General features: G+C 36.6%; 1 protein-coding gene across 6 annotated transcripts in view; it reads left to right on the forward strand.

The window, feature by feature from the left end:
• Positions 1-23982, forward strand: part of PHKB (phosphorylase kinase regulatory subunit beta) — a 239098-nt gene that overhangs the window by 143136 nt on the left and 71980 nt on the right. For all 6 annotated transcript variants that reach the window (XM_055233310.2, XM_055233313.1, XM_055233309.2 and 3 more), the window contains one exon: positions 8755-8849. In XM_055233310.2, the coding sequence (XP_055089285.1) occupies positions 8755-8849 (95 nt within the window). The remainder of the gene's footprint in view (positions 1-8754; positions 8850-23982) is intronic.

A 23982-nucleotide genomic window follows, 5' to 3' on the forward strand; every position in this document is an offset into this window, starting at 1 on the left:
TTTTTCTTTTGGGGATGGGTATTATTTAATTTCTTTGGAACACTAACAAGCTACTTTTAAAGTGATAAAATAGATACAGAAGTACTTTAAAATATCCAAAGTGTTATATATATACGAAGTTCCCAACTTAATTTCTTCGGTTCCCCAAGTTCTTTGGTAAGTGATTGTTTGGAAGCCAATTTATTTTCCTGTAGAAATTATATTTTAAATTATTATTAACACCCAGCAAACTTGTAACCATGGGGTTACGGATTATTTCTCTGACATTATCATCTTTTTCTTCTACTTTCTCTCTCCCTAGCTTCTCTTCCTTTTTTTTTTTTTTTTTTCTTCTTTTCATAACATTTTTCTTGTGCTGTAGTGAAAGGTCAAGAGTTTGTGGATCATGAGCTTAGGAATCAGACAGTCCAGGGTTTGAATGTAAGGTCTGCCACTTACTACCTGTGTGATTTGAGTTTTCTTAACTTCCATGAGTATTAATTTCTTTATTTTTATGTTATAAGGATTAGCTGGTAAGGAAATACACATAAAGCATTTACTATGGGACAAATACATGTTTAAATGGTTCTTCCACTTTCTGTTCCTACTTTACCATTCATCTACTTGTTGATCTCTGCTTCTATTTATAGAGGCCTACTCTTTGATAGTGACTGTGGATATCCAGTAGCTCACTAATAAGAGTTATAGGAAATACTTCTGTCTGTCTGTCTCTCTCTCTCTAAGGGCAACCTAATTATTCTGACACACTACTTCCTAATTCCAGTGTATGTAACAAAATAAGTCCTTTTGCCTTTGATTTTATTCATGACATTTCTTGCCCAATTGATCTCAAATATAAAAGCTACTGAGTAAACCTGGAAATCTAACGCTTTTTAAACTTAAAATCATTGATCAAGTGTCCCCTAGTGTATATAAGGACATAGGAAACTGAGGTCTTGATTTTCTTTGATCCGTTGTCTTCAAATGCAGTTGACTCTTCAGGATAGCACGTGGTTTTCTTACTGCTCAGTTCAAGATAAAATGAATAGATAAGAGTGTAGAGGTATATTTTTACATGTTGGTTGCTAAGAGATTTCTCAGTTGTTGCACTTCAGGAAACTTCAACAATATTTTCATTATCTTTCTCATGTTACCCATGTGATGGCTAGTGACCTAAAGTGGGATTTCCGTGCAGCAGGCATTATAAACATCGGGAAGCACATGTAGTATTACTTTAAAGGTTTCACCTGGGAAGACTTTCTTTAGCTTCATGTATAAATAACTGACTTTCTTTTTTTTTCTGGGGAGATGGAGTCTCGCTGTGTCGCCCAGGCTGGAGTGCAGTGGCACTATCTCGGCTCACTGCAACCTCTGCCTCCAGGGTTCAAGCAATCCTCCTGCCTCAGCCTCCCAAGTAGCTGGGGCTACAGGTGCTTGCCACCACACCCGGCTAATTTTTTGTATTTTTATTAAAGACGGGGTTTCACCATGTTGCCCAGGTTGGTCTCAAACTCCTGAGCTCAGGCAATCTGCCCGCCTTGGCCTCCCAAAGTACTGGGATTACAGTCATGAGCCACCATGCTTGGCCAGTAACTGACTTTCTTAAAGCTAAAATGTTTTTATTGAATTAGTACAAGTGCTAGCAAATTTACATAGAAATTATTCTCATCCTTACATATATTAGTAAAGTTGAATATGAGAGTAGTAATAGAGTCTGAGAGGGCTTTTCATACATGTTGTCACACTGATTTTCAGAAACACTAATACAATACCTGCCTTAAAATATGTCACATTCTCTGCTCTGCCTTTTACAAACATCATCCTAAGTAATCCTCCTAACATCTCTCTGAGATGGGTACTATGTGGCATAGGTGAGGAAACTAAGGCCCATAAGAGTTTAACAACTCACTCAAGGTTACAGAGCTCATTACTAACAGAGTTTATTGATTTATTTGGGAGTCTACAGGGTGCTTGTGTTACCTGTAACCTCTGTGGCATTAAATATTCCTATTAAAAACAAAAACATTGCTAACCTAATAAGATAATAAATCAAGACTTGTTTTCATTTATATTCTATTAGAAACATATTTCTTAGTGACTCTTCTGTGAATTGTCTAGTAATTTTTTTTGCCCATTTAATCTTGATTTTATGGTTTTTCTTATCAGTCTACATGAATGTTTTATATATTAAGTGTATAAAACCTCTCTGATATTTTCCTAGTTGGTTTGCCTTTAAATTTTGCTTTTGCTATATCTTCATGAGCAGAACTTAAAATCTTTACACACTCAGATCTACCAGTGTTTTCCTATTTATTTTTGCTGTGGAATTTACCATTTAATTTTAGAAAGTCTATCCTTGTTAATCAGTTGAGTAAAATGCATACACACACACACACACACACACACACACATATTTGGAATTTTCTGGTATAATATGAGGTTAAGGATCTGCATTTTCTTTTTCTCCAAATAGCTCATTTCATAATACGTGTGTTACTAATATGTGTCACCACAGCTGAGAATCAGCTAGGCTTTGAAGTGCATAATTTTACCCTGTAAATATGTGCTGAGCCTATTTTAGTATGTCCTATGTAATTTTTATGTCATGATAAAAAATACTTGCTCTGTTAAATTTTCTTTAAATCATTATATCATTAAAGAAACAGAGATTTTTCTTAATATTTTCTTTTTACGCTGGACAATTTTTGCTTGGGGTAAGCCCAGGGTATATTTTATAAACCTTCTGTGAAAAAAAATTAATTAACTTAATTCCTATTTTCTAAGGATTTAAAGACAGATATCTCCATTTATAGAACTTCTTGATTATCTTGGAGGTGTGGTGCTGTACTGTAAATGTAGAAAGCCATTGATCTCTTACCTTCGTTCTTTTATTTTCATTTGAAATATTCTGTAGTTTGTTGGATATAAGTTCTTTCAGGATTGTCACTCTTCACCAGAAAATCAGTTTCATTGAATTGGCACAATAAAGACCTCTACTTTTGCCTCCTGAATGATAAAAATCAATGCAGTGGGGAAAAAAATGTGCCAGTAAACTTGACCTTTTAATGATATTTCTCACATTTACCATTATGGAAATTAAAGTAATGATTATGGCAATTAGTGTTTCTGTATTTGCTAACCCACTAATTTATTATTCTGCTTAGTAAGTGTATTGAGTGCCTACTAGGTGCTGGCGGCTGTGCTAGGTACTGGGCGTCATGTATAAGAAGCATAGAGTCTATGAGGTTATACATGAGCACGTGGTGTAAGTGGGAACATCAGGCTAGATAAAGAAGTGTGGCACAAAGAGAGAAATATGAAGGAAATGCAAAGAAATAAGCTTTTGGAAGACTTGGTTAACCATTCGATTCTTACCAATTTTAATAGATTAGCATTTATGCTTTACAAGGATATAAGGTTTCTTAATTTATCTGTCACTATTTATAAATAACAAAATACTGTAATAAAGATAGAATTTAATTTCTATAGCATGACAGTGAAAACTTGGTTTTAGAAATTTTTTCACATCTCAGTGATCATACATTTGAGATAAGGAAATAATTTACTGCCTATCTAGAATATCAGTGTACTAATCAACCCTGTATCATGAGCTAAACTGAAATTAGTACATTAAAGTTATACGTCGATATGTGCTTTTATTGGTTTGGTTTAGATTTTGAAAAAGTGTATTTTTTTTTTCAGAAAAAAAGGAGAACATTCGTAATATGCAACCTGATTTAGATAGGAAAAATGTAACATGTCTAAATAGTTTTTTTTATTTCATCCTCCTTCTGGTATTATTTTCACCTATGTTGTGTAGAATGTCAGTGTTCTTAAAGGGCAGGATTAGTATGTGATTAAGAGCCCAGACTCTGGGAGTCGACTGACTGTGTCTCAGCTTTGCTGTATACCAACCACAAGGAAGTTGCCTAAACAGTCAGGTGCCTCTGGTTCATCATCTGCAAAATGATAAGGTTATTGTGAGGATTAATGAATGAATATATGTGAAATACTTAAAACAACGCCTGGAGCTTAATAACTGTGTTGGTATTGCTGCTGCTGCAGAGGGAGCGGTGACTCTGGCAGACTCTGCTGCTGCTCTTCCTCCTTCTTCTTGTTACTCTACTGTTAATACTACTTTAATTATTATTGAAAAGATCTTCCAAGAGTTACTAAAATCCTTTGGTGATTTTGTCTCAAATAACAATGCAGATGTGCCTGGAAGGTACCTCAGGATAGAAATCTAATATAGAAATATTCCTAAAGCTGCAAAGAAATTTATAACCATTGATTCCTTGCTTTGTCATATTCACTACCTAAAAGCAATATATAAAAAGCTATGGAAAATGAACTGTAATCTTTTTAGTAAATATTATACACAGGTACATTTATACAAAACTCAGCATAGTATTGTTTTTAAGTGATCAGTGTAGAGCCAAAGATCAAGAATGAAATAAACATGTTTTATAGCTTACATGCAGTAAAAATGAAGAAGTGTGCCAACTCACTTTAGAAGTTGGATTTTTGTTTTTATTTTCAATTAATTTGCACACGTGTGAGCATAACTAAGGTAACTTTATAGATGCGGACTTGCTGGGTTGGAAAATATGCTCACTGTAAATTTGTGTAAGTAACTGACAACTTGCACTCCAAGGAGGTTTTGCAGAATTGCATTTCAGGGGCTTTCCTACCAACACCACCTCTCCCTTGCATATTCTCTTCCAGGCCCATGGAGAAATCCTGCTGTAGTGAGTGAGCCTCCCGTGCTGATGGGTGTCCTTCAAGTGTGTTACAGCAGAAGACAGCAGAGATCCACAGACTTAGTGCCTTCCTCCCCACTGCCTCTCACTAAATTTCCATCCTTGTTATATCCTAGGATTTTATCAAAAGATGCCATAAGGAACTACCATGTTAAAAGGGCTTCCATTTTTACAGTGCAACAGCAATTGAGGACGTTGCCTTCATGTTGGTCAGTGCCCCATAAAAAAAACGCCCCTTCTCAGAAATCTCTTTTAGAATTTTGTATCAGGAAACATTGTTTCTTAACAAACTGATTTCCTTCCTATTATTTTTCTGATTTTTCTGAAAGAAATCTAACTGACTTCTTTCCTATTATTTTTAAAATAGCTTTATTGAGATGTGATTTACATACCATATATTTTACCTATTTAAAGTTTACAATTCAGTGATTTTTGGTATATTTATAGAGTTGTGCAACCATCACTGCAATCAGTTTTACAATGTTTTCATCATCTCCCTGCCAAAAAACCTCATGCCTAGTAGTAGTCACCCCTCATTTCCTTCTCATTACTTCACCCTCTCCCCCAGCACTAGGCAATGGCTAGCCTACTCTCTAATTCTATAGATTTGCCTATTTGGGACCTTTCATATAACTCGAAACTGATAATGTGGACCTTTGTGTCTGGCTTCTTTCACTTAACATAATATTTTCAAGGTTTATCCATGTTGTAGCATGTTTCAGCAATTCATTCCTTTTTTATGGCAGAACAATATTCCATTGTATGTATATATTACATTTTATTTACCCATTCATCAGGAGATGAACATTTGGGTTGTTTGCACTTCTTAGCTATTATGAATAATGCTGCTATAAACTTTATATAAAATTATTGTTTGACATATTTTTCATTTCTCTTGGGTGTATACCTAGGCATGTAATTGCTGGGTCTATGCTAAGTCTTATGTTTAACATTTTGAGCAACTTCCAGACTGTTTTCCAAAGCTGCTGTATCATTTTGCTTTCCCATCAACACTATTTGAGGGTTTCTGTTTCTCTACATTTTTGCCAACACTTGTTTTCACCTATTTTCTTTTTTTAATTGTAGCCTTCCTAATGGGTATGAAGTGATACCTCATTGTGGTTTTGATTAGCATTTCCCAAATGACTAATGTTGTGCATTTTTTCATGTGCTTATTGGTAATTTGTATATCTCCTTTGGAGAAAAGCCTATACAGACACTGTGGCTATTTTTTAATTGCGTTTTTTCTTTTTATTATTATGTTTTTATGAGTTCTTTATATCTTCTAGGTTTAAATCCCTTACAAGATATCTGATTTGTGAATGTTTTCTCACCATTCTTTGGGCTGTTATTTCACTTTCTTGATGGATCTTTTGTGGCACAAAAAAGTTATGATTTTGATGAAATCCAATTTATCTCTTTACTTCTTTTATCACTTTTGTTATGATGCCATAGGTTTGTCTAAATCAGTCACAAAGACTTACTTCTGTATTTTCTTCTAACAGTTTTATAGTTTTAACTCTTACATTTAACTCTGATCTATTTTGAGTTGATTTTATATATGGTGTGAGGAAAAGGTCCAGCTTTATTCTTTTGCATTTGAGTATCCAATTGTCTCAGCACTATTTGTCAATAAAAAAACTTTTTTTGGCTGGGCATGGTGGCTCACGCCTGTAATCCCAACACTTTGAGAGGCTGAGGTTTGAGGCCAAGAGTTTGAGACCAGCCTGGCCAACATGGCAAAACCTTGTCGCTACAAAAAACAGAAACATTAACCAGGCATGGTAGTAAATGCCTGTAATCCCAGCTGCTCAGGAGACTGAGGCACCAGAATTGCTTGAATTTGGGAGGTGAAAGTTGCAGTAAGTTGAGATTGTGCCACTGCACTCCACCTGGGCAACAGAGCAAGACTGTGTCTCAAAACAAAACAAAGAAAAATCCTTTCTCTCCCTACTGAATTGTTTTGGCACCCTGTCAAAAATAAGTTGACTATATATGCAAGGGTTTATTTTTGGACTCTGTATTCTATTTCTGTCTCTATCCTTATGCTAATGCCACACTATTAATTACCATAGCCTTTTTCCTTTCCAATCTGATACTTTTTATTACTTTTTCTTTCCCAATTTCCCTGGCTGGAACCTCCAGTTCAATGTTGAATAGAAGTGGTGAGAGTGGACATCCTTGTCTTATTCCTGATCTTTGAGGGGAAAAGCTTTCATTCTTTTACCATTGAGTGTGATATTAGCTGTAGCTTTTTCGTAGATGCCCTTTATTAGGTTGAATACATTTTCTTCTGTTCCTACTTCATTGAATGCTTTTTATTCAAGGATGTTGAATTTTGTCAAATGCTTTTTCTCAGTCTGTTGAAGTGATCATATAGTGTTTTCTCCTTTATTTTGTTGATATGGTCTATTAGTAATTAACTTTGTGATGTTAAGCCATCCTTGTATTTGTGGGATAGATTCTACTTGGTTATGATGTGTAATCCCTCTTTATGTTACTGGATTTGGTTTGCTAGTATTTTGTTGAGGATTTTTGTGTCTATATTCATACAGATTTTGCTTTGTAATTTTCTTGCAATACTTTGATTTTGGTATTAGAATAATACTGACCTCTTAGAATGAGTTGGGAGGTGTTCCCTCTTTTTTTGTGGGGGGGGGCACAGTTTGTGAAAGGTTGGTTTTAATTTGTCTTTAACTGCTTGGTAGAATTCACCAGTGATGCCATCTAGTCCTGAACTATGTGTGGATGTGTGCGTGTGTGTGTGTAGAGTTTCAATCACTTTATGTACTTTTTACAAATCTGTTTAGATTTTCTATTCCTTCTTGAGTCAGTTTTGGTAGTTTGTGTCTTTCCGGGAATAATTCATCCATTTCATCTAGGTTATCTAATTTGATGGCATGTATTTGTTGATATTATTCTCTTACAATCCTTTAGTTCTGTAGTAATGTTTCTTTCTTGAATTCTTGATTTAGTAATTTGAGTCTTCTTTCTTCTTTTCTTGGTCAGTCTAGCTAAAGGTTTGCAAGTTTTATTGAGCTTTTTAAGACACTACTTTTGATTTCCTTGATTCTGTATTGTTTTTCTATAGTTTTTCATTAATTTCCACTCTAATCTTTATTTCCTTCCTTCTGTTGCTTTTGATTTAGTTTGCTCTTTTTCATCCACTGTCTTTTTTTTTTTTTTTTTTTTTTTTTTTTGAGATGGAGTCTCTCTCTGTTGCCCAGGCTGGAGTACAGTGGCACAATCTCGGCTCACTGCAACTTCCGCCTCCCGGGTTCAAGCAATTCTCCTGCCTCAGCCTCCTGAGTAGCTGCGATTACAGGCACACACCACCATGCCCAGCTAATTTTTTTTTTTTTTTTTTTTTTTGTATTTTTAGTAGAGATGGAGTTTCACCATGTTGGCCAGGCTGGTCTCAAACTCCTGACCTTGTGATCCGCCCACCTCGGCCTCCCAAAGTGCTGGGATTACAGGCATGAGCCACCATGCCCAGCCGTCTCATCCACTGTCTTAAGGTGGAAAAATAGGTTATTGATTTGAGATTTTTCTTCTGTTTAATATAGGAGTTTATAGCTATAATTTTTTTCTGAGCATTGTTTTACCCACATCCCATTGATTTTGGTGTTTGTCTTTATTTTCATTCATCTCATCAGAAAGTATATTAGAATATATTTTCTCATTTCCCTTTTGATTTATTATTTGACCCATTAGTTATTTAGTAGTATGTTTTCATTTCCACGTATGTGTGAATTTATAAGATTTCTTTCTGTTATTGATGCCTAATTTCATTCCCTTGTGGTCAGACAATATACTTTTTATGATTTCAGTCCTTTTGTATATATTGAGGCTTATTTTATGGCCTAGTATGTGGTATATCCTGGTGGAGGATGTTTCATGTACACTGAGAAAAATGTATATTCTGCTCTTGTTGGAGTATTTTCTAAAAGTCTAGTTGGTTTATAGTGTTATGCAAATGCATTTTCGATAATGTCATTCCCCTTCTTTTTTTCAGCTGATGAACTAATCAGTCCTAAAGACATTGATCCTGTCCAGCGCTATGTCCCAGTAAAGGATCAGCGTAATGTGAGCATGAGGTTTTCCAATCAGGTAAAGAGATATTGTATTTCTTGATTTAGACTCGTCCAGAGACATTTAAGCTTAATTGAAGAGGACATTTTTGTTCTGAATAGGTTTTTGTTGTTCCTTCTGAAGAAAAGGTTTCTCTCTCTTCTGGTTAGTTAAGATTTACTTGTGGTAAAGGGCTATTTGTTAATGAGGAAGTAGGTTTCAGATGGATCCAACAAAGTGCCTTGCAGGTAAACATTTCCATCTTCAGAATGTTGAGTTTAAGGTGTCAAGTGTCTTTGAGAAGAAGCAGTGCATCTGGGTGGCAGGAGGACCAATGATTGAAGGGAGTGGGATCCCCCAAAAGGCTTGATGTCTCTCCTGCGCTGGAAAAGGCTTGATATCTCTCCTGCTTGATGTCTCTCCTGCGCTGTGGCTCCATGACAGGGCTGCGTGACTGACAGAGTTGTTACAGCAACAGCGACTTGGTGACGTGTTGGGGTAGCTATGGATTGAGACTGTGTTGTGTCAACAAAATAAATGCTTGTGGGATCAGCAAGATTGATATTGACTTGAGTAAACCCTCAAGTATTAAATGATACCAGTAATGAGGACTGTTAAAATGAGAATGTTGTGGATTATGGAAACTGCCTGAAGAGAAAGGGAATGAACCTGCATGTGTGCCTGGGATTCTAAGCAGTTAACATGCATTTAATAAGATTGGTATCAACGCTTACAGAAGATAGGCTTACAAATGGAAATGTTCCTTATATTTAAAAAAAAAATGTGTATTACACACACAAACACACACACACACACACACACAGCAATAAGTGCTTGTTTTAATACGAGAAAGGGAGAGCCAACGGCCCCATTAGATTCTGTTGCACTGTTTCTCTGACTCTTTTGCTGGTCTTCAAGAAAACATGTAATGACTCTGAGTTGTTTATGGATGAGAAGCTATTTGAGAGACTTGTAAATAAATGCTATGATTTTTTCAAGAACATAAAATTCCTGCGTTAATATGTGATGAAAATTTCTCACTGGCCTGTTAGCTCTTTATGTAAGGGGGTATTTGGGCTTTATCTTAGTTACCGCTCGTGTTGGTACAATTGGCAGAGTTGTTCTCAGCACTTGGCAACATGTTGGGGAAGGAATAGTTTTTAAATTTTTGCATTTAGTAGCTATGGATTCAGAATGTGTCGTGTCAACAGAACAAGTGTTTGTAGGTACAGTGCAAGTGTACAGTCTGTACCGATTTGAAATACACCATTTTACTTGAAGACATGGCAAAATAGAGAATTCATCCAACTTCATATTACCAGTGCTATGACTGAGCCATTTTAAGACTAATGTGTATCACTTAAATAGTATTTCACATGTGTGACCCACTTCTCTAGAGTGATGAAACCTCAAAGCCTTTTCTTAGAAAATAAATTAATAGGTCACAGATTTGAGGTGTGCAGACAGGAGCCAGATAACATTAAAGCATTTCATAGACATATGACTAACCAAATCATCAGTTTAAACAGTTGTTTCATGCTTGACACATATAATGATGGCTGTGGGTTATGTGTAAATTTTAGTGTACAATATACTACTTGCAACTCTTTCTCTCCTGCTCAAGAAAGCTTATCAGGAGATGGGTGACTGAGAGTGAATTTTAAAGAGAATTCACTCTACAGGTATGTTTTATGTCAAAATTACTTTGTACTGCTGCTACTGAATTATCTGTGTCATGCCTCCCAAGTGGAGCCACATCCTAGCTAAGAGAAATGCTCCTCTCCTGTAGCCACGTGGCAGATTATCTCTGTGCAGTGTTGTATACAGTTTCTGAGAGGGAGATGATGGGGAGATTTGCAGCAGAAAACTACTGGGAGTGGATATGTCCCCACGTGGTTGGCATCTTGGTTGTGGTGGTATATAAAATGTTGAAGCTGCCTTGCCACTTTCTCAGCCATTTTAAGCAGTAGGCAAGACCTGGCATGCCCATGTCTGTTCCCAGGGCTGGGTGAAGTGGACTGATGAAATAGAGGGGTCAGACATATCCCCAGATGTGCAGCCCTCTGTTTGAAATGTTGGTGTCAGTAGCCACTTAGTCATGATTGACCAGGTCATATTTTGTAACTAACTGATCTGTGGGAATTCACTAGGTGCTTTAAACCCTACCACAAGTTAGGAAAGTAAATAGGGAATAGTAAAGTCCAAGCAGTTTTTGAAAATGGTAGAAGTTCTTGTTCTCAAAAGAAGGTATGTCAGGGATCCCATGACTACCCTCAGCCACTGTAATTCACTAGAGGACTCACAGAACTCAGAAGCTGTTACACTTAGACTTAGGGTTGATTACTGTGAAAGGATACAGAATAAAATCAGCAAAGGGAAAAGGCACATGGGGCAAGTCCTGAGGAACCTCAGCACAGGCTTCCAAGTGTCTTCTTCCAGTGGAGTCAAATGAGATGCACTTAATTACCCTAGTGAGGATGTGTCAACACATGCATAGTGTTGCCAACCAGGGAAACTTGCTCAAGCTTCGTTGTGTATAGTTTTTACTAAAGGTCAGTTATGTAGGCATGCAGCATCTCAGTTGTTTAAGCACCAGCCCCACAGGGAAAAACCAGATGTTCACCATAAATCACATCGTTAGTGCCAACTCTCTGGACAAACTGGTACACTGTGGCCCAAGGCCTCAGGCATGCAAAACACTTTTATCATCTTGTGAGTCTTTTACTTTTTCTCAAATGTTTTCTGTTTCTTAATTTTTGGCTATGTTTTACATTAATTACATTTTATTAAAATTTTGTGTAATTTTGTGTAACCACCATCATGGTTAAAATACTTAATTGTACCATCCCATATCACCACAAGGCTCCCTTGTGTTATTCCTTTATAATCATACCCACTTCCTTCACCCCGGTTCTTAACCCATTGCAACTACTAATCTGTTCTTTATTTGATAATTTTATCATTTTAGGAATGTTATAAAAATTGAACTGTACCTAACCTTTTGGGATTGGCTTTTTTCACTCAACATAATTTCCATGAGATTCATCCAAGTTGGTGCATGTATCAACAGTGTATTAGTCCATTCTCAACTGCTATAAAGAAATACCTGAGACTGGGTAATTTGTAAAGAAAAGAGGTTTAATTGGCTCATGGTTCTGCAGGCTGTACGGGAAGCATAGCAGCTTCCATGCTTCCAGGCTTCTGGGGAGGCCTCAGGGAGGTTTTATTCATGGAGGAAGGCAAAGCAGGAGCAGGAGAGTGAGGGGGAGGGCCTACACACTTTTAAACAACCAGATCTTATGAGAACTCATTCACTATGCAGTACCAAAGGAGGATGGTGCTAAACCATTCATGAGAACTCCACCTCCATGATCCAATCACATCCCACCAGTCCCTACCTTCAACACTGGAGATTACAACTAGACATGAAATTTGGGTGGGGACATAGATCCAAACCATATCACAGTTTGTTTCTTTTTATTGCTGAGTTGTACGCCATGGTATGGTGGTACCTTTGTTTAACCATTCACATGTTGAAGAACGTCCTACAGGTTATTCGAACATTTCTTAGAATTCCACTTTAATTATTCATAATGTTCATTTATAATGTTTTTTCATATATCACTTTTTAAGTTTTCATTAGTTGGTTGTTCTAGGAATTACTGTATACATACATAAGTTATCAAAAGTGCAGTGGTATCATTTTGCCACTTTAAGTGAATTATAGAAGCCTTACTTCTTCCATTAGTTTCCCTTACCTTCTTCATTTCTTAAACATAATTTTTAAAAATATTTCCTCTGTCTTCATTGAGCAGCACATCAAATTGTGTGAAAATTTTTGCTTCAACCATAAATTTGATTAAAGAAGTTCATGGGATGAAGGATAGTGTATTGTGCTGACCTCAGTTTTTACCATTTCGTGTTGTTTCCTTTCTGAATGTCCCAGCCTTCTTCTGTTATCATTTTCTTTCTGTTTGGAGGCCTTCCTTTAGACATTATTTATGGGTAGGTCTGCTAGCAACAAATTTCTTAGTTTTCCTTTGTCTGAGAATATCTTTATTTCACCTTCATTCCTGAAGGGTAGTTACATTGGATATAGGATTCCTAGTTAACAATTGTTTTACTTCAGCACTAAGAAATATTGTGCCACTTCCTCTGGCTTCCATAGTTTCAAATGAGAAATTCCCTGTCAGTTCAAATTTGTGTTCATCTACAGGTAATGCCCCCATTTCTTCTTGTCCCAAGTCTCCTTGTGCCACTGGGTAGAGGGCCAGAAGCTACCAGGCTCAGCTGACATGGGAGGATCAGCCTAATTGCTGTTGCCCCTGGTGTGGAGCAGGGGTCGAGTAGACCTGTCATTGCTTTGAACCCTCTGCAGGTGAATTGGACTGCTCAAGGGTACCTGAGTAGTAGAGCACTGTGGAGTCAGGAAAGCTCTCTGCGGCTTCTTTGTTGATGATGCAAATATTTTGGCCCATCAGTGCTGTGGTTGTGAAGCAGAGGTTGGGTTGGCTCACCAGTACTTTGAAGCTGCTGCTAAAGACAGATTGGCCAACTGGTACCTCAGTTGAAGAGCTGAGATTAGAGCTCCCCACTTGGTCTCTGTTCTGCTTTCCATTTCCCTGTCTTCTGGTGAGAGAAAACAGATTTTTCTTTTTTCTATGCCTATTGGTTATTTCAGGCTGCAGACTCCTGCAATGCCCAGCCTAGCATATGTGTAGTCTCAAGAGTCTCACTGCATTGTCATTCTTCAAGTGCTGAGGTCTCTGGCCAGTCCAGTCTGCTTTCTTTCCAGCTTTCAGAATCCTTTAATAGTTATCTGTCTAGGCCATCTTATTCCTACTTCCAATTTTTATAGTGGATAATATATGTTCATAAGTCTTTCTACCAGTAAAAAATATTTATTCTGTTCCTTTACTCATCTTTTTTCTTCAGAGTAATTTTTTAAACAATAATGGCTATCATTTATTGAGCATTTATTTTTAATAGCAGCTTTATTGAAGCATAATTTGCATCCCATACAATTCACTAATTTAAAGCATACAATGAAATGGTTTTTAGTATATTTACCAGAACCAATTTTAGAACATTTGGAACTATTCAGATACTGTGGCCATTTTTTAATTGATTTGTTTCTTTTTATTATTGTATTGTAACAGTTCTTTATATATTCTGAGACCTTTATATGATTGCAAATATTTTCTCCCGTTCTGTGGATTATCATTCCAGTTTCTTCTTGGTGTCATTTGAAGCATAGAAGTTTCTAATTTTGAAGAAGCCTCATTTATCTATTTTTTTCCTTTAGTTGCTTGTGCTTATGGTGTCATGTCTAAGAAACCACTGCCTAATCCAAGGTCATGAAGATTTGTATCTGTGTTTTCTTCTAAGAATTTTATAATTTTAGCTCGTATACTTAGACCTGTGATCCATTCTGAGTTAATTTTATATATGGTGTGAGGTATAGAGCCAGCTTCTTTCTTTGCATGTGGTTATCCAGTTGTCACTATTTGTTGATTCTCCACCATAAATTTTTTCTTTTTTTAAATAAAGTAAAATATATGATATATAATATATCAACTAATATATATTTTATATATTTATATGTAAATATAAGTATATACTTATATAAATGTAAAACATATATTAATGTATAATATATTATATTTTACATATAAATATTATATATTGCCCAGATCAGCTCGGCTGTGGAGACCCTAACCCAGCAGCACTAGAGGAATTAAAGACACACATACAGAAATATAGAGTGTGGAGTGGGAAATCAGGGATCTCACAGCCTTCAGAGCTGAGAGCCTTGAACAGAGATTTACCCACATATTTATTGACAGCAAGCCAGTCATAAGATTTAAAGGGATGGGCCGAAATAAAGGGATGGGTCTGGCTAGTTATCTGCAGCATGAACATGCCCTTAAGGCACAGATCGCTGGTGCTATTGTTTGTGGTTTAAGAACACCTTAAGTGGTTTTCTGCCCTGGGTGGGCCAGGTGTTCCTTGCCCTCATTCCGGTAAACCAACAATCTTCCAGTGTGGGTGTCAAGGCCATCACGAACATGTCACAGTGCTGCAGAGATTTTGTTTATGTCCAGTTTTGGGGCCAGTTTATGGCCAGATTTGGGGGCCTAGTCCCAAGAATGTATAATGTATAAATATATATTATATATAAGTATATATTATATAAATATATTTATATAGTATAATGTATATAAAATATATATATTTATATATAATATAAATATTTTTATATATTTACATATAAAATGATATATATCATTTCAGTCATTCATAAGTGTACAAGTCAGTGGCAATAAGTACATTTACAATGTATCATTGTAGCTATTGCCTCTATGTATATGAAAACCTTTTTTATCATCCTCAACAAAACTTCTGTACCCATTAAGCAGTGGCCCTCTTTCTCTCCTCCCTCCAGCCCCTGTTAATCTCTATTCTACTTTTTGTGTGCATGAATTTGCCTATTCTAGTTACCTCATATAAGTGGAATCATGCCATATTTGTCTTTCTGCATGTGGCTTATTTCACTAAGCACAATTTCCATACTAATGTTTGTGTGTTTCATTAATATGGTGTTTTTCTTTCTTCCCACTAGTTATTTTGTCACATACCTGATATTTCTTATCATTCAATCATATATTAGTGTGATGAGTGGGCTGATTATTCTCAATGTATTAAGTAGTAGTCTGCTACCCCCACCATCCCATCCAGAGGTGAGGGAGATGTGATGGGAGTTTTGTCTCCTGGCTAACCTTATTGATGAGTCAGGGATCTGGTTGGGAACAAAGAAGACTCTTATCAACCTTGCCAAATGCCAGAACATGAAAGGCTTTAAGAATCTGTTGTTTGCAGTGGAAGCCTTAACTCATCCAAGCCACCTTGTTCTGTATATTTGGAGAAAAGCCCTGCTTTATTGCTGACTGTGGTTCCCTGTGTGGTACATGGGGCTGGCCACTGTGGCCTTTAATCAGTCCTTCTATTCAATTCCACTTCTCCCACCTTTACTCCATTGTGCTTGCAAACCCAGTGCCCCTCTGGGGCCCTTCTAGTTGGTGAGTCAGCTACCATACCTGCTGCAGCACTTTTTGTGATACTCTAAGTGGTATCGTTTGTTTTATGCAGGTTTTCTCTGCTCTGCTTTATTCATTAATGCATTTTTATTTGCCATCTTTTACAGTAGAAATATGTTTAAATACCTTGTTGTCTCATGACCTTCTTTCTTTTTTTCATTGCTCTGGCTTAGTCTTTTTTTGTTTATTTTAAATCTGTAGCTGATCTTTTCTCTGGGGTCTGAAGAGCGATGAGAACTGAGAGCATATGTGCACTCTGCTCTCTGGAACTAGGAGCCCAGTCCTCACCTCCTGTGCTTGAGTCTTTCCTCGTTATTTCTGTTGAGTGTCTTTTTCTCCTTCTATACTCAATGTTTCTTCAGATCTTAGGGAATAAACCGAACACTGTGATATATATGAATAGAGTAGATATTTACTAAATAGTTGTGATGTCCCCAAATAGATACAAACCAAGTAAATTAAACACCAGACTTATTTATATTGTCTGAGAAAGTCATATTTGAAAGAAAATTTACACCAAACTGTTCATTGGACCATCCTTTATTCTTATAAACAGGGTAACAGTGTCTGCTTCTCTACCCCCACTTTTCTATGGCACATTTGATTTGGGGAAAATAAATTATACAAAATACCATATTATCCCATCCTATAAATTACTCCTGGAAAACAAGTCATGTGTTTAGAAGCTGTGCCATTGAGCTGATTTCTTTTGCATACTTTATGTTACAACACTTGTCACTATTGCAGTTGTTGGTTTACATGCCTGACTTCCTCAAAGAGGTCCTGAGAGTAGAGAATGTGTCTTACTCTTGCCTTCTCTTAGCCTAGTTTGGTATTTGACAGGAGCAGAGAATAGAAGTGCTAGATACAATGATAACTACTATTGATTGTGTTTCTTTTGTTTATAGGCACTGTACATGCCACTTTTACCCACACTATATCTGATTTTAACATTTTTTTCTGAGACAAATATTATATCCATTTTACAGGTAGACAACATGAGTCTCAGAGAGGTTTAGTAATCTCTCCAAGATCACACAGTTGTCAAGTGACAGAACCAATATGAAGGTGTTAACTGAAGAATGAAAGGAAGGAGGGAATGTCAAGCATTTGGAAGCAGTGATTTTTGTAATGGTGTGAAGGAGTTAACAGGAGAAATAGCTTGTTCTTGAACAGCCTAGCTGAATATCACATCATAGGAACACAGTTGCACCTGTGCCTTAGGATGCTGAGAGTTCTGTGGAAGTGATCTGAAAAATTAAACACACCCCATCAGTACAAAATGTATGCTGGGACTCATTATATCATCATGTTAATTATTTCCTTCTTTCTTCTTCCCTGTTATGCTAGGATGAAACCAAGTCCACAGATCTATAACAGTAATTTTAGTAGAGATTTTCTTCCTTATCCAAAGGAAAACCCTTTCAGGAGGTGTTTACTCCCTCTCCCCATTCACCCTAACTTGTTCCTGTTAAAGGGCCCATCATCTTCTGTTGCCTAGGTAATTCTGGTGCCCACTGATTATCTATGAATGATACCTTTGTTGTTCATACTGCAGCGCCTCTGCCATGCTAATGTGAGATAGTGGTTTCTTGAAGAGTGTTTGTTTCCAGCCTTTGCAGCTCATTCAAACTTGGGAGAGCTCTGGTTGCAGCAGAAACTGCAAGCAGCTGGCCATATGCATTTTATTGATTTATTGTATTTTGCATTACAGTTGTCCACAACGTATAAGGTGACCCTTAGAGAACATCTATTTATAGTAACTAGGGGTTGGGTTTCTGGAGTTCTATAGCAAACGGACTTATTTTTACATGTGTATTATACTAATTAGAATACAGAAGATTCCTGGTTAAATAGGAAAATACACCTAATACCTTTTTAAATGTTTTTGAAATATTGTCTGAAACTATTATATTTAACAGGCAATAGCCAGCCAGGAACTGCTTTTTTCTCCCTTCATTTTGTTTTTAAACCAATTTAAGAAAAATTGATGTTTTTTCTCAAAATAGATGTTGTTGGATGCAGCAGAATTTTTACATAAATAAGCCATTCTAGTGTCAAAGGAAGAATTATAGAAAAAAATATTCTGATATGAAAATGCTATTTCAATATTCAAGAGTACAAATAGGAAAGGTTTCATATTGTTGGATGTTCTGCCTAGCAAAATGGTTAAGAACACAGGAGGCACACTGCATGCTTCTGCATCCAACCTTGGGCTTAGCAGTTGTTGTTACTTGTATTTTGATAGTTCCAATGCAGACATGACAATTAATTGAGGTGCCCAGTAGTTAATATAAATAAAAGATGCAAGATTGTATTCTATTGAACATGGTTCATGGTGGAAATTAACCTATGGGAGCAGACAATTCTTGGAAGGCCAGGCTCCAGGCTTCATTCTTCCCCACAGTATAGGTAATGTAGATGGTGGAGTAAAAAGATGTTCTGGCCAGGCACGGTGGCTCACGCCTGTAATCCCAGCACTTGGGGAGGCCGAGGCGGGTGGATCACGAGGTCAGGAGTTCAAGACCAGCCTGGCCAACGTGGTGAAACCCCGTCTCTATTAAAAATACAAAAATTAGCCAGGTGTGGTGGTGGCGCGCACCTGTAGTCCCAGCTACTTGGGAGGCTGAGGCAGGAGAATTGCTTGAACCTAGGAGGCAGAGGTTGCAGTGAGCCAAGATTGTGCCACTGCAGTCCAGCCTGGGCAACAGAGTGAGACTCTGTCTCAAAAAAATAAAAAATAAAAAATAAAAGAGATGTTCTAGGAAGGGCAGGACAGAGTAATCTAGCAAGAAGGTTAAAACAGTGTAAAGTATAAAGAATTTTGATTTCTTGGTTCAGGAAGGCTGAATACCTCATTGGCTGGGAGGAGCAGCAAAGCACTGGCAGAAATTCAGGTACTAGTTCTTTAGACCTTGTGTGATTCACTGCAATATAATCTGGGGAAGGACTCCTAGCATCTCTGGAGTGTAGTTCTCTAATCTGTAAAATTATTTGGCTGGGTTTAATTCGTAAATCCCCTTCTAGCGCTTCTGTTGCTGGCTTCCATAATCTACGTTATTGGTAACCTTTAAGTGACTTTAGTGGAGTAGTATGCCCAGAAGCCAGACTGTAGGGAGTTAAAGAGCAATTATATGGTGGAAGACCATCTGCTCAGGAAATTGAGTTTACTGCAATCCAAGAAAGGTTATAAGCCCCTCCTAATTTAGTAGATACATTATATAGCACTCCTACAATATGGACTTGTAGCGATTTCCCTTTTTAAAGTTTTGTTCTAAATCTATTCAGTTTTTAAAGATTTATTAGTCTTTAAAAAGATTTAAGGATATTTAAGGTGATTTAAGGAAATTATGCATGTGGCTCAGTTTTATTTGGCTCAGTGTGTTCTAATGCTGTCAAATAATTTAACCAGTTTGAGACATAATTTCTACTTAAAAGATTAAAAAATAACAACAACAACAACTTCACTAGCTTGGCAAAGAAATAAAGTGTTTGTGTGGGACCAAAAACCCAAGCATGGGAGTGAATTTGAGTACTGAATAGAAGTTCTTATGATTATCATAGTAAAACAGAATAAAATAGTCAAGGCATCAAAGATGCTTCTGAGAGAGCTAGCCTGAATATGTCACAGCCACACAGAGTTTCTCCTCAGGTAATTCTGTCTGCTGTCTTGAAGGGTAATGAAGAGTCTCTTATCAATTGGTATTTATACCTGAGCCAATTAAAATTCAATGCCTTGATAAAAAAAATCTAGAACTGAGAAAACTTGAATTGGAAGTCAAAAAAATGAGCTTAAACACATTTAATAACATCATTCTAATTAACCCACTTAACCTATTAAAATTAAAAGTTTCAATAATAGGCATGATGTATAATGAAATATTTCATCTACAGGATGGAAATTTCTTATACTTATGGCTAAAATGTAAAAGAAGGAAAAATAGAAGTAAGAAAGCAAGATTTATGGTCCAGAATAAAGACATAGAAGGATTATTGTGATCTAGTATTGTTTTAATGAATCTATATTTCTGACATTTTTCTCAGAGGAAAGAAATCTCAGTTATTCATAAATATGAATAAATTTGTGAACTTAACCTGAAATTTACCTACTTCACTTTTTCTCCTGTTTTGAATCTATTCATAGTTTTAAAGGGCTAGTGATCTTTGAAGAAAACCTATCAATTAACGCCTTCTAGCTCCACTTTATTTAATAATCTATATCCTGACAAGTTGCCCCCTTCTAAACCAGAGGATTGGGCTTTGGGAGCCTCTACTTTCTTGAGGAATGATTTTTCTCTCATGAGGTCCTTGGAGAGTTCCATGTATTTTTGCCATCATGCAGGTGAATAAAACACAAGTACTTTTGGTCAGCTACTTGAGGCAATATTTTATGTTAATGGCAGAATTATTATAATAGAGCAGATCATGTGTATTGACACACCCTTGAGAGAATTCAGTTTTACATTCAGTGACACCCAAGCTTTGAATCTGTGAAGTAGACTAGCCCATTTAACATGCCAATTAAAATGGATTGATCTACTTTGACAGTCTTGGGAGAAAAGGCCAATACGAAAGGAATGCTTTTTAGTCATAAGAGCTTATTTTCTGTGCTGCAAGTTTCCAAATTGAGGATGAAAGTCAGTACTTGTTTGCTAAATCATGTACATATTTATATAGATCTCAGCTAAAAACATATAGTACACTTGGTCTCTCATTTTTCAAATTAATGAGGAAGTGGGAGTTTCATGCTTTCTCCTCTAAAAATACAAATGCATAGAATTTTGCATGAATTACTTTCTTAAAGATCAAAGAACACTGCATATATGTGTAATAAATTTTTGTTTTTAAGGAAGTAATATAGTATAGTGGCTTTGCATCATACAGGCCTAGCTATAAAACCTGTCTCTTCCACTTATTAAATGTGTGACCTTGGACAATTGAATTAATCTCTCTAAGCCCCACTTTTGTCATATTTTAAATGGGAATAATGATCCCTAACTCGGGGTTGTGTTTATGATTAAATGATAGTTTATGTAAACCTCTTAACCAAATGTCTGACACATTATGCAAGCTAAATAAATATTATTGCTGCTTTTTATTTCAATAATTTATTATGTAAGTAATATTTCTTTCTCATTAAAGAGATGAGAAAAAAATCCTAAAAAGTCTGGAGGAAAACACTATATTTTCAACATTTTGGATATATTTTTTAGGCTGTATTCAACTTAGAAAGAAATTGAATGTTTAGCATTTAACCTGTTAGATTTCTTTTATCCCTTTGTGTGATTAAGACTATCACTGTATAGACAGAAGCCATTGTTTTAATGGCTTTTGAACTTGGTTTTTTTTTTTTTTTTTGGTTCCATTAAAAAATGAGCTCCATATATTAACAGTTTTTATTTTTTTATTTTTATTTTTTGTTATTATACTTTAGGTTTTAGGGTACATGTGCACAATATGCAGGTTTGTTACATATGTATCCATGTGCCATGTTGTTTTACTGCACCCATTAACTCGTCATTTAGCATTAGGTATATCTCCTAATGCTGTCCCTCTCCCCTCCCCCCACCCCACAGCAGTCCCCGGAGTGTGATGTTCCCCTTCCTGTGTCCCTGAGTTCTCATTGTTCAATTCCCACCTATGAGTGAGAACATGCGGTGTTTGGTTTTTTGTCCTTGCGATAGTTTACTGAGAATGATGTTTTCCAGTTTCATCCATGTCCCTACAAAGGACATGAACTCATCATTTTTTATGGCTGCATAGTATTCCATGGTATATATGTGCCACATTTTCTTAATCCAGTCTATCATTGTTGGACATTTGGGTTGGTTCCAACTCTTTGCTATTGTGAATAGTGCCGCCATAAACATACGTGTGCATGTGTCTTTATAGCAGCATGATTTATAGTCCTTTGGGTATATACCCAGTAATGGGATGGCTGGGTCAAATGGTATTTCTAGTTGTAGATCCCTGAGGAATCGCCACACTGACTTCCACAATGGTTAAACTAGTTTACAGTCCCACCAACAGTGTAAAAGTGTTCCTATTTCTCCACATCCTCTCCAGCACCTGTTGTTTCCTGATTTTTTAATGATGGCCATTCTAACTGGTGTGAGATGGTATCTCACTGTGGTTTTGATTTGCATTTCTCTGATGGCCAGTGATGATGAGCATTTTTTCGTGTGTTTTTTGGCTGCATAAATGTCTTCTTCTGAGAAGTGTCTGTTCATGTCCTTCACCCACTTTTTGATGGGGTTGTTTGTTTTCTTCTTGTAAATTTGTTTGAGTTCATTGTAGATTCTGGATATTAGCCCTTTGTCAGATGAGTAGGTTGCAAAAATTTTCTCCCATTCTGTAGGTTGCCTGTTCACTCTGATGGTAGTTTCTTTTGCTGTGCAGAAGCTCTTTAGTTTAAGTAGATCCCATTTGTCAATTTTGGCTTTTGTTGCCATTACTTTTGGTGTTTTAGACATGAAGTCCTTGCCCACGCCTATGGCCTGAATGGTATTGCCTAGGTTTTCTTGTAGGATTTTAATGGTTTTAGGTCTAACATTTAAGTCTTAATCCATCTTGAATTAATTTTTGTATAAGGTGTAAGGAAGGGATCCAGTTTCAGCTTTCTACATATGGCTAGCCAGTTTTCCCAGCATCATTTATTAAATAGGGAATCCTTTCCCCATTTCTTGTTTTTGTCAGGTTTGTCAAAGATCAGATAGTTGTAGATATGCTGCATTATTTCTGAGGGCTCTGTTCTGTTCCATTGATGTATGTCTCTGTTGTGGTACCAGTACCATGCTGTTTTGGTTACTGTAGCCTTGTAGTATAGTTTGAAGTCAGGTAGCGTGATGCCTCCAGCTTTGTGCTTTTGGCTTAGGATTGACTTGGCGATGCGGGCTCTTTTTTGGTTCCATATGAACTTTAAAGTAGTTTTTTCTAATTCTGTGAAGAAAGTCATTGGTAGCTTGATGGGGATGGCACTGAATCTATAAATTACCTTGCGCAGTATGGCCATTTTCACGATATTCATTCTTCCAACCCATGAGCATGGAATGTTCTTCCATTTGTTTGTATCCTCTTTTATTTCATTGAGCAGTGGTTTGTAGTTCTCCTTGATATTCAACATTCTTTTTTTTTTCTTGAGACGGAATCTTGCTCTTGTTGCCCAGGCTGGAGTGCAATGGCGCAATCTTGGCTCACTGGAATCTCTGCCTCCCAGGTTCATGTGATTCTCCTGCCTCAGCTTCCTGAGTAGCTGTGATTACAGGGACCTGCCACCACACCTGGCTAATTTATTTTTGTATTTTTAGTGGAGATGGAGTTTCACCAGGTTGACCAGGGTGGTCTCGAACTCCTGATCTCAAGTGATCCACCCACCTCGGCCTTCCAAAGTACTGGGATTATGGGCGTGAGCCACTGCGCCCAGCCTGACAGCTTTGATTTGTTATAGATACAGCTGAATTGCTTATTTCTTCTTCTCAGATTACGTGATTCTGTTGTATCCTATACTTCTTAAGAATGGTATTGAATTAGAAATATCAGAATATAATGCCTAAGAAACCTGCCTTTTGAAAATGATTTTCAGAAGCTCAATGAAGGCTACATATTCATATAATTCATATAATTTTTGTATATTTTCATGAATAATTTTCATAAATTTTATGAATCTTCATGAGTTTTGAGCAAATATTTATATTTTAATGTTCTCCTCATTTATTTCTGTGAGTGTCTTTATTGTTTCCCCAACCTTATTTAAAAACATCTTTTATGGGAGCCTGTGGTTTGTAGAACCAACTGGTTTATGAAGATGAATTGAAAGGGACACTGTAACATGGTCAGGTATCTGGACACTGATTATGGCTCCTAATCATGTCATTAATCAGAAGAAACTATACATTCAGCCCAAGAAGATGAATTTAATATGGCAAAGAAGAATGAAGAACCCTACTATGTAGCAGAACATGAGCCCTTCCTTGTACTTAAGTCAAAATTGCGCAAAGTGGGAGATGGAGCTTTAATTTCTCTGAAGGGTTTATAAAAGTAACATTAAAACTAGACTAATGGGTTCTAGTACATGC

This window comes from Symphalangus syndactylus, chromosome 11 (genome assembly GCF_028878055.3).
Source record: "Symphalangus syndactylus isolate Jambi chromosome 11, NHGRI_mSymSyn1-v2.1_pri, whole genome shotgun sequence".
NCBI lineage: Eukaryota > Metazoa > Chordata > Mammalia > Primates > Hylobatidae > Symphalangus > Symphalangus syndactylus.